General features: G+C 44.8%; 1 protein-coding gene across 3 annotated transcripts in view; it reads left to right on the plus strand.

Moving 5' to 3' along the window:
- SLC35F2 (solute carrier family 35 member F2) overlaps nucleotides 1-12090 on the plus strand; it is a 336025-nt gene that overhangs the window by 287633 nt on the left and 36302 nt on the right. For all 3 annotated transcript variants that reach the window (XM_069202328.1, XM_069202329.1, XM_069202330.1), the window contains exon 6: nucleotides 9541-9593. In XM_069202328.1, coding sequence (XP_069058429.1) covers nucleotides 9541-9593 — 53 coding nt within the window. The remainder of the gene's footprint in view (nucleotides 1-9540; nucleotides 9594-12090) is intronic.

Genomic DNA, 12090 nt, shown 5'->3' on the forward strand with positions numbered 1-12090 from the left:
TACAGCTGAGAAGCTTACCTCAAGAAAAAAAAGATGCATTAGACATTATGATATCTAAAACTAGTGTGGAGAATGCCTTATATTTCATAGCAACAGGAAAGATTCTAGGGTTTGATGGGTTGCTCAACAAATTGTCAGACATATGCCTATATTTCGATTTCTCTCCTGGTGCTTCTTTTTGCTGCAGCCCTGGAGGCCAGTTGACACCCATCCTCAATGAGCCAAGAATTAATAGTCTCCTTGACAAAGGCCAGATGGAATCCCACACACAGAGCTTCTTATAGGCCATTGGCTTTATTAAACACTAGCTTTCAGAGCCTTAGCAAACCTTAGGCCAGGAGACTCACCCTGGTTACCTACACTAGTTTAAAAAAAAACTTGATTCATTTTATAAAAAGTAAGAACATGACACATGAGACAGACACAGCTTTCGTTACATGATGAAACATTAGGCTTGCAAGTGAGGCAAAACAAATGAAATCAGTAGGCGACACAAGTGCAACACAGGTATGTACAGTGACTCAGCTGGGGGGGAATTAATGTTGCTACGGTTTCCTAAACAAAGATCACACAGAAATGCATCATAATATCTGTCAGACATCAGTCTGGCACAACAGCTTGGACCAGTTCCACTTGCCGCCCATTGTCCTCCTGCCCCCAGTTCCCAGGGTGCCCCACCAGGTAATCTCATAAGGGTTGCCAAATGTTTTTGGAATGGGAAGTGAGGGGCTGAAGGTTGGCGTACAGTTCACTATTTGTGTCACAGTATATGAGACTAAGGATCCAAGCCGCCACTGTAGGTGAGGCCTTGGCCCCCAATGTATAGCTATCATTCGTTTAGCAAGAAGAAGTGCTAGGGCAGTCAAATGTCTGGTTGGTTTTGGGGTATCTGCCACATATCCCAGTAGGGCAGGAAGGGGGCTGGGTTCCACTGAGCGCCCCTCCACCATGAGTGAGAGACAAAAAAACACTTCCCCCCAGTATTGCACAAAGGTAGGGCAAGTCCACGTAATATGCGCAAAGTCTGCCATGGGCGCCTGACATTTGGGGTATGAATGCGAACGTGTACTGTTCATTTTAGAAAACGCTACAGAGGTGATATACACTCGTCGGAGAAATTTATAATGAAGTAGTCGATGGTGGCTGTTCTGTGATATACAGTGTGTTTGTGTGCCGCAAGCCTTCCACATTTTTTCAGAGAGGGGTCTTCTAGGTCATCCTCCCAACGACTGTGGAGTTTGATATCATGTGTCGGGAGAAGGTCTAAGCATGCAGTGTATAGCCTAGAGATCAGTCTGGTGCCATCCGTGTTAGCAATAAGCAGCATAAGGGTGGTGGGGAGTCATCTGGTGCGAGTAGATATGTGGGAAGCAGGGCTCCCAGGGTGCTCTGCAGCCTGCTAAGGACAAAGTGATCCATATGGTTTGTTGCCGCAAAGCGTGCATCCTCTGTTCTAGAGAAGATGTACCCGTCTAGGAACAGATCCACTATGGTATGCAATGACAAGCTATTAAAGTACTCTTAACTAGTGCCTCACATGTGAGTGGAAGCCATGGGTTATCGGCCAGTGGCAGTGCAGGTGAGTACAGGCATCCTCCATGGAGCATGCAGGCCAATCTGCTCCAGGCCCAGCAGGTGGTGGAGACTGTCTGTTCATCAGTGGGGACCGAGGGGCACCCCTGTGGGAGTAATGTACGTAGCAGCACAGGAAATACAAGATCTCTCTCAGGGATATTATATGTAAGGCGTGCATCTGGATGCTACCAGTGGAAGGAAAAACTACATTGTGTGAAAAGATAATACAAATGAAAATGAGGTAACTCTCTCGTAGGGAAGCACCAGTGCATCCCAGCGAATCCTCGGGCATTTATCCGCCCAGATAAGGCGAGTCAATACTTAGCGAAGATTAGCAAAGAAGGAGTTAGTCAAAGGGATGCGGATGTTCAAAAAGAGATACAGAAATCCAGGGAGCACAACCATTTTGATATAGCTATGCGGCCCGCCAGTGAAAGCGGTAGCTTGATCCAGCGATCAATTTGCACCGCAAGTCTCTCCATTGCTGGCCTATAGCTGAGGCAGAGAATCTGGTCCCTATCACGGTGCACTATATGCCCAGATACTTAACCGTGTTGTTGCACCATTTCAGTGGATGTTGCAAACGGAATGGGACTGCCGCATCTGTGAATGGAAATAGTTCTGATTTCACCCAATTTATCTGCAACCCTGATAGGGTACCAAAGCGGATAACTTCATGCAGGACCGGATCCAGGTTTACCTCTGAGTGGCGAATGAACAGTAGGATGTCATCTGCATATAACGAGGCAAGTAGCAGCCTGCTCTGAAATTGCAGTCCTCTTTGGATGTTACTTTTCTGCAGTTGTCAAACTCGAGGATCCATTACTTTTATAAAAAGCAGAGGGGGGCGGGGGCATCCCTGTTGAGTCCCCCTGGAGATGCAGAATGGGAGGTAATGGTGCCATTTACCCGTATTCTAGCGGTAGGGGAAGTATGTAGCAGTTTGATCAGGGCTGTAAAGTCCCAAAGAAGTCCCAGTTTACTTAGGGTGGTAAAAAGAAAGGGCCATTCGAGAGAGCTCCTGGAGATGCAGAATGGGGAGGTAATGGGGCCGTTTATCCGTATTCTAGCGGTGGGGACAATATATAGCAGTTTGATCAGGGCTGTAAAGTCTAGAGGAAGTCCCAGTTTGCTTAGGGTAGTAAAAAGAAAGGGCCATTCAAAAGAGTCAACCGCCTTTTCGCCATCTAGCAGGGCGACCGCTGTAGAGGTGGAGACGGAAATCCTATGGAGCACTGTGAACAACGTATGAAGATTTATATTCGTAGAGCGATCGGGAAACAAACTCAGACTGCACCAGGGAAATGATGCTGTCCATCAGCAATGAGAGGCTAATAGCCAGAAGCTTTGCCAGGATCTTATTATCAAAGTTCAGCAGTGAGATCAGTTGGTAGGAGCGACAATATCGAAGATCTTTGTCAGGTTTGCCCAAAAGTGTAATTACTGCCTCCCGCAGTGTCGGAAACAATACACCCCGTGTGAAAGCCTCGTTCTACACTTCTAAGAGAAGCGAGGCAAGAGTCTGTTTGTATGTTTAATAAAATTCGCTGGTGAAGCCATCTAGCCCAGGAGCCTTAGAGCATTCAGGGCATCTATGGATTGCATGATTTCTTCGCAAGTAATCGGTTCAATGAGAAATTGTTGTTGTGCGGAAGTAAGCCAAACCATGGCCACCTCCTCCAGATATTGGAACAGGAATGGTATATCCCGCAGTGTTGACTATCATATAGTGCAGTGTAATAAGAAAGAAGCTCAGATTGTACCTCTTCGGTGCCCACCTTATGCACCACCCTCCTCACCGTGCACAGCTCAGGTATATATGTCGCCGAACGAGGGGGTCGGAGGAGTCGGGCCAGTTGTGCGCCCTTGGTGGTCACCCTCACCATAGTGGCGGGCAGTGGAATACCTCCCCAGGTAGAGAATCTCATGGTTGGTGAGGTCACAGTACTCCTTCATAAGGGCGGAGCTCCTTCCCAGATCCGGACTGGCACCACCACGTGCGTTAGCCTGGTCCAAAGCACAGAGTGTGGTCTCAACTCGCGTTATGCTATTACGTATATCTCTCAGTACACCATTGTGTTTAGCTATACATATGCCCCGTGCGTATGCTTTATAGGCTTCCCAGAGTGTAGCGTGTGCGGAAACTGTTCCTGCATTCAAAGCAAAGAGCGAGTGAGGGGAACCCCCAACAATGCTTCCGTGCCCCTGGGTGAGGAATAAAACAGGTCATGGTCACCGGAATGTGATCCGATAATGTATGTGGTAGGTGCATAGTAGTAGTCAACCATGTGGACACCGGTGGAGAAACCAGTCAAAAATCTATACGTGTCGTGTGGGGCTGAGTAATGGGTATATGCTAGCATCTTCTGCGGTCGTAGATGCCACGGGTCGCGCAGCTGGTAGGTGTTGCAGGATGCGTAGCGATTTGGGTTTTAATGTCGGGGTCATAACCGTAGTGTCACATAGTGGGTCCCAGTTCATGTTGAAGTCCCCACCTAAAATGATGCAGTCTGAGTCTGTCAAGCTAGCTGAGTAAATAATGTATGAAAACAATTGGGGTTGTCTGTATTTGGAGCATACACGCTGGCCAACAAGATCCTGTTGCCTGCTAATGTACCTTCTACAAAAATTTATCTACCATCTTTGTCAGCAACGGTTTAGATGAGGTGGAAAGGGACCCTTTTGTGTATCAATATACAGACCCCTCAGGAGTGGGAGCTGTAACTAGAAAAAAAACAGTGAGGACCCCATTGAGTGGGAAATGTATAAGTTGACTGAGGAGCAAGGTGTGTCTCCTGTAGCAAAGCAATCACAGCACAGTGCCTTTTTGAATAGTGCAATACCTGCTTGCCCTTATGGGTTTGTTAAGGCCCCTGATATTCCAAAAATATGAATGTGGTGGATTGTGGGGGCAGAAGTCCGGGGTGCAGAGTGCATTATTGGAATATCAGTGGACCATTAAGTAGGGAGTAGCGTGATTGGTCACCAGGTGTAAAAAAATAATCAATCAACTAAAAGACAACCACCTTAACAGAGACCTGAACCCCTGCCCCCCCCCACTCAGCAGAAATGCGCTGGGTGAAATCCCAAAGAAGCCACAGCGACATACAAAAAAAAACAAATTCAAACGAGGTGTCAACCCTGGGGAAAGAGCAACACCACAACAGTGATCTCCCCGGGGACAAAGTAGGTCCTGTAAAAGGAGATGAGGTAGAGCAAGTAGAAACAAGGTACCAGAGAGGTTAGTGATAGAGAGGGGCTACAATAGAGAGGGCACCACTGTGGAGCAATGACAATGGAGGACATCAGTCAGGCGGAAAAAGGTCCAAACTACTGAGCAGCTGTGTGGCCGGCGGAGAGTGTTCCAGGGAGCACCGAGCCAACAGAGCGTGTTCCTTGGCATATTTCTTGCAGAACACCGAGGCCTTAGCTGGAGTATCAAAATGATGAGGCTTGCTATCGACATCAACCCTGAGCCTAACATGGTACTACATGCCATAGCACAGCCCCAGCCTGGGTAGCGCCGCCTTGGCATCTGTGAACTTGCGTTGGGCCTCCTGAACCGCCATGGTGAAATCTTGAAAAATTGACAATGACATCTCTTGACACTGCAATTGGCCCCTTTCTCGCTCCCAGCGTAGTGCTGCGGTCCCTGAAGTTCAATATCCTGGCGATAATGGGACACGGCTTTGCACTGGGGACAGGTTGAGGAACAAGTAAGCGATGGGCTCATTCCACAAAAATGTGGCAGTAAAGTTATGCGTCCCAGCAGTTCGCACAGTGATGTCTCCACAAAAGTATCCAGGTGCCCAATGGCAGTGGTCTCCGCAATCCCTGTGATTCTAATGTTGTTACGATGACCGCGTGCCTCAACATCCTCATTTTTTACAGCAATGGTGCGCAGTCTGGACTCTAGTCCGTCTAGACGTTTATCTAATTGATCACGCGAGTCCTTCATCGATGAGATGTGTTCCTCAACCACCTGGAGCCTAGTGTCTTGACGGTCTAGGCGTTCCCCCATCTTGTCCAGGTGAGTCACAATAGAATCGAATTGTGCATCATTGCCCTGGATGCCAAAGCGCAAGTCCACAAAATGGACCGCAGGTCTGCCTGGTTCTCCAGGGCCTGGCCCCCCAGCCGCACCCTCCGCCATCATAGTGTCGATATCAGCTGGTGGCGGGGCATGTGATTTTTCAAAGGGCAACTTGCGTTGTTTGGGGTCCCCGTGAACCATGGTAGACGCCGCCTGACCCCTGTGCAGTGGCGTGCCTGGCGACCCCTCCGTGGTAGAAACACTGTAAGGGGCAGACAGCAGACACTACCTACAGTAGTTCACCCAGATCAAAACTGGTTTATTCCTAGTAGGATGTTAAGAGACTCGGAGAGTAATTGACAAAACTCTTTCAAAGCTAACAAATGATAGGATGCCCTCAGTTGATATCGAAAAGGCTTTTTGTATGCTCGATTGGCAGCTTTTTATTAAAAGTGCTACATCGCTTGTAGTTCAGTAATCAGATTACCAAATGGATCAAATTACTATACTTGAATCCTACTGCTAGAGTGAAAAACAGGGTGGTTAATGTTGGAGGCTTTGAAGATGCAGGAGGCACCTGCCATCGATAGCCACTATCACTGATGCTGTTTGAGTTGGCAGTGGGACCCTAAGTGGCAGCAGTGAGAAAAACGTGAGAGCATAGAGCTGGGAGACAAAGCCCATATAATCTTATACTCAGATGATTTACTTCTGGTTGTGCACGAAGGCAAAATTGGCATGGCGATTCAATGCTGTTGAGAGTTAGTGAACTATCAGAACTGAGCATAACCGGATCAAAAACATACGCTTTTCCCCGTAAGCTCGTTTAGATTAGTTCACCAGCTACACCATCAGAGCAGGGCATAAAATGGGAACCTCATACGTTTATGCAGACTAAGATATGGGAGACGGAAGACTGGAAACAATACTCAGTGCTAAAATGCAGCTCGGAATTCTGGAAATCTCCACCGCTGACTGAGCTCATAGGAATGGCACAACTGATTGTCCTCCACCAACTTCTACGGTTCTAACCACGTTCTAGCACTGCTTCTGGCCTGAGTTCCAAATCCTTTGAAAGAAGTTGATATTTTATTATCTGACCTTATCTGGGACATTTCCAGACATCGGGCGGTGCTAAATAAATTTAAGATACGCAATGATGAGGGAGGAATGTGCATACCTGAATTTGAAATGTATTGTTTGGTACCTCAGCTGCAGCAGATCTCAAAATACAACTGTCAGGGACAGGGCTCATAGAAACATTAACCAAGGAAGAACAACCGGGGTCGGCTTTAGCACTCGGGGAGCCATGAGCGGTGATCTTTTGTGGCACCCCACTCCTCATGATCTGCTCCTTGGATTCCCTCACTATAACCCATAAAAGTGCCCCTCATATCTCCATAGGCCCTCTCTCACATACATTTACATTTTTTTAAAGCTCTGGTAAAGGCTAGCTTTATAAATCCACTCAGCTATCCACATAAAATACAGATCTGTTATTTGCTGCAGGGATATTAATCCTCTACGCTACATTATGGCAAGTCAAAACTGTGACTTGACAAAACTCCATCTTACTCTCAGTCAGGAACATTAATCACAAGAATTATCTTGACAGCTGGATCCATAAGGAATTCTACAGCAGGTGCTTTTAAATTGTAAGTTATTGCTAAACCCAGCGCCCCCACCCCTGAGGTCAGCGTGCCCCCTTCAGGTCAGCGCCCAGTGCGGTTGCACCAGTCGCACCCTCAGCCGGCCCTGAGAACAACTGACTTACATGCTAATGAGCAAACACCCACCAACCAAATACAATCCTTCATTGCTTGTAACAGGTATACGCTGTTAGAGGTGGGCACCTGCCCTCTCTCTGGCTGGGCTTCCAAAGACCAGAAACTATCTCACGGAGGCGCCGGTACATCTCTAGACGAGAATAGTTCTGGAGACAGCACGAGTTCACTATGATAGCCGGCTTAGGCTTCTTCACAAATTGATTGAAATAGAAGATCTCCCACGGGTATTTCGGATACTTTTGGATGACAGAAACCTACAGCCACTAACACAAAGTGCCATAGAATTAATTTACACTGTGAGGCGTGGCAGACCGTTACTTAACAGGAATATGACACAAATAGAGTTGAACACCTTGAAAAACAGACTTAAACCCAGTGTACACATAAGGTTGTTTAAGCTTCAGAAGCACACAATTTAAAACTCTTAATAGACCATACCTAACACCCGAATCCCAGTACCATTAACATCCCCCTGATGTGCTCAGAGTGAAGCAGGTTCCTCCACATGGCCTGGACTGCCCTGCCAATGTGCTGTATTGGGAGGCAGCCACGTTGTCACTGGAGACGAAACTGGGGAGCGAGGGAGTGTGTACTCCTATTGGATATCTATTGGGTCAGTTTACCTGTCCTAAAGCAAAAGAATGGCAGGCAAAACGTTTAAAGATACGACATTATTAATGGCTAAAGGAACTATTGCAGTGAGCTGTGAATCGTCCAGCATCCCAACTAGCCAACAACTGGTACCGCAATATCCTCCCATAAAAATGTAATTGTTAAATATATACATAAATATAATTTCATGTTAAATGTTTGATTTCTAGATAATCATTATTTGATCATGAAATGTTTTGATAACTTTTTTAAATTTATAAATAATGTAACACTATTTTTTATTCAAATATATTTGAGCTCCTTTTAATTAATACAATGCATCACTTTTAATATAGTGTTGTAGAACATTTTTCTTCTGTTCTACATTTAAAATAATTATACATTTATACAATTAATTTACATTAATATTTAACATAAAACTATTTTACTAATTTATGATAAAAGTTTAATCAAATGTGCTTAGTTTTTTTAATGTTTCCTATGCTTTACCTTTGGGAGAGCTCCACCTCGACTGTGGAGTCTCCCTATGATAAAGTATAAGGACAAGTAAAAAAGGTTTATTTAACTAAAAATAAATAGCAAAAAAATTTTCGACCTCTATTCCTCCTCTCTGTTATGAAGTTTCCAAATGGGCTAATTTTGGATAAAACTGTCTCCTTTTTTCATTTCTTATTTACAAAAAGAGATGAGGTCTGGTTGTGTCAGGTAAACTGTTCCACATAACCCGTATGGTCTGCCCTTTTACTGCAACCTCAACAGCTCAACCACCCGGGCTCCTATCTCTGTGGATTGGCATTTGGCCTTCCTTACTGGTTTGAGGATAGACAAAAGACACAATTGAGCCTTCTTTTTAACAGTTCTTTTAAAGCTTAACATTTACAAAGAAGGGCAATTGAAAGGAAAAAAATCAAGGCCATTTAAAGTGTTAACTCTGTTTTGAAAATGTTAAGTGATTTAAAGTCGGCATGCAACCATAGGCGCCCATACAAATTGCTGCCAACATTCAGTGATCAGAAAGAGGTAAGATTTTTCAGCTTTCGAAAACCATAAGTATACAAATTATATTATTGCTCTTGTTGCTTCATGTGATGTCAGTGGAGCAAAATGTAATTGACATCATGTCCTGTAATGTCATAGGTTGTGTGATGTTACTTCCTGTGATGTCAGTGGGAAATCAGTAGTGTGAAGTCAAATCCTGTGATGGGATATGAATCAAACGTGTGGTGGTGTCATTGATGCCACTGAGGCCTGACTCTCACCCTCCAAGCTGTTCTGAAATGTTGAGGGTTATATATATGCAGATCAAGAAATCATGAGAGATAGTTTGGTGTTATGTGTGCAAACTTGCACCTGTCTGTGAGGTGGGTGAAAATGAATTGCTAAGTGCCATGATACAAAAAACAAAGTTATGAAAATAAGCCAAAAAAAAATCACATATTATGTTGGGAAACATGTTGACATCAAAATATTGTTTAAGGTAGGGAAGTGACGTCATTTGCTTCTTTACCATCTTTTTCTGTTTTTTCCCCCTAGTATGATAGTGGAATATCACGATGTCGCTGCCATTCATTGGGACTGGAAAGTTGGTAGGTATCGGAAGTCAAACCAGGATGTGTTATTAAGTTTGGTTGTATTTCGTTATGCCTGCTATAGTCCTCCGCACATCTCCAGGTATGTAATAGTTCTTCAACTTAAGTTAGTCTTGAGACCAACAGCTAAGTCTATATTAGTTACTTTGTATTGGACAGCACTTCTGATGTGTGGTGATGTATTTGGAAACCTTTCGATAGGTAGGTTTTTGAGTGATGCTCCGTAACTTAAACTTCATTTTTATTGCCATTTGCAGTCAGAGAAAACAGGGTTAATACTTGTCTCTCTTGGATAGTGTGCAACAATATTAGAAGCTACATTTATAGCCACCTTCATATGTGTATATGTTTTTGTGAGGTGCCTCTGCAGGGGATCCCATCAGCTATGCAGGGAGGGCGCCAAGAGCCCGAAACAGGAATGGAAAATCAGCCTTCCTAACGACCTCCCTGCTTTAAGTAAAACACAGCGATAATTACATCCTCATCTCCTTCTTTGTCCCATTATAGAGCCCCGGGCCTCCATCTAACAGGTATCCTAAACAAAAGCAGTTTTCTTAAATAAATTCCTTGAGAAAAGACCCGTACCTATGATCCCTAGCATGCGCCTCCACCGGTGTAGGCTGTCAGTAGGAATGGATGAAGCCTTTAAATTTTTTGTTTTCTCTTCTTTTTAATCTCCATTCTTGTTAGGAAAAGCCTATTACACAGCTCAGGCACTGTCTGTTGCAAGGCATACAATGGCATACCAAGGACATAGAGGCGCTTTGAGCCCGCTCTTTGCTTACCAGTGGTTGGCTTTCCTTGTCACTCTCATTTGCTTGCTTCACATTGTTGCCCCAGCTTCTCAAATGTGTGTTTGTCCCTCCCCTAGAGCATTGCCTCTTTACCCTATGTGTGTCTGTGTGTGTCTGTCTGGTGTCTGTGCTCGATGTTAGGAAATTGCTTTTTTCTTTTTGTGTAGGCACTCGCAGAGGGTGCATGTTTTTTCAAGCTGCCTCCAACATGTACTCAACCCCCGTGCCTGTATGTCTCCATGTTTTTCTCTTTGCCTGCCTCCCTGTTGTGCTTGCCCATGTGCTTTTCTGTATTGCATCCGCCACCTGCCCTCCCTTGTGTTGCTTCAGTGCCCCCCTCCCCATGTTTCTTCAACATCTTATGTCGTCCCCTAGTTGCTTTTATGTCCCCTGTCCTCCCCTTTGTTGCTTTCCTGCCCCCTCATTCCCCTGTGTTGCTTTCCCCCTCCATTGCTTCTGCTCTCCCCACCACCCTTAAAAACAAATTAAAATGCTTTTGCTCGTTTTGTTTTTGTTTTCAGCTATCAAGTCGAATTGGTAACTAAAACCAAAAATAAAAGCAATTGAATCATTTTGTAGCCACACATTTGGGTGGTGCATGCATGTCTACAAAATGGCATGGGCGGCAGCGTCTCTCTTCAGAGTCTCCTGATGAAGAGCCAAAATAACAATGTGTGGTCACAGTGAGCTGAAAGTCCCTGCTGGGAGCAGGTTTCCAGCTCATTGTATTGAGGCTCTGCCCTGCCAACATCCTTCATGAGGGTTTAAAACCACCCCAGGGCGATGGTGGCAGCCTCACAAGCTTTTGGAATGTGTTAAGGTGGATCGTGAAGAGGGCCTACTGTGGCAGTGCTGGGTTCTATGGCCTACCTGCAGGCTCTTGGAAGTAGGGGTGCGGGCAGTGATTCTGCACCCGCAAAATAACCATGCTGGACTCCAGAATGTGAATGAGCAATAAATAAAGAAATGTTCCTTTTAGCTTGTCACATTGGATGTGCTTTCAAAGGCAGAGGTCAGATGTCCTTCTGTGTCTTCTGACAGCTTGCTGCTTATTCTTGTAACATGGAGATTGGTGTTTACTTTTCTTTCTCTGACTGCAAAGTGAGCCGAGTTTTTAAAGTGAACTATCTGACAATGTTTGTTAGATACAGGGAGTGGGAAAGAAAAAGCTGTAGGATGTTACATTTTTAACACACACCAAACTGCAAGTACCTATAAATGAACTGTACAAATAGTTTAAAATATTGCAGCAGTTAGGAAAACAGAAATGAATCAGGTTTTATGTAATTCTGAAGTGTGATGTAAATAAACATTTTAATAGGATCAAAAGAAATCAAGACACTCGATGTGCAAATAATGAATTTTCGCTGTAACTCACTTTACACACTTATTATTTGTGCACTATATAATGTTAACACTAATGCTCATATAGTGCTAACAGTAATTGCTCATGTTCGAGCAAATGTAGTGGTCATTTTAGTGGCCAGTGGGCTATATGTAAATGACAGCGCTCTACCATCTAGTAATAGATTTGTGACAGTGTGCTCCAAAATGCAGCACCGACTACATACTACACTCATACCACTCTCCTATTAAATGGGCGTGGCTTATTTGCTACACTTTTTCTTTGCGTTTCACTTGGATTTTTTCACAGTCCCTGTGACTTCACTGATGCAACACTGATGGCAGCTCCCACACTC

Source organism: Pleurodeles waltl, chromosome 8, assembly GCF_031143425.1.
Source record: "Pleurodeles waltl isolate 20211129_DDA chromosome 8, aPleWal1.hap1.20221129, whole genome shotgun sequence".
NCBI lineage: Eukaryota > Metazoa > Chordata > Amphibia > Caudata > Salamandridae > Pleurodeles > Pleurodeles waltl.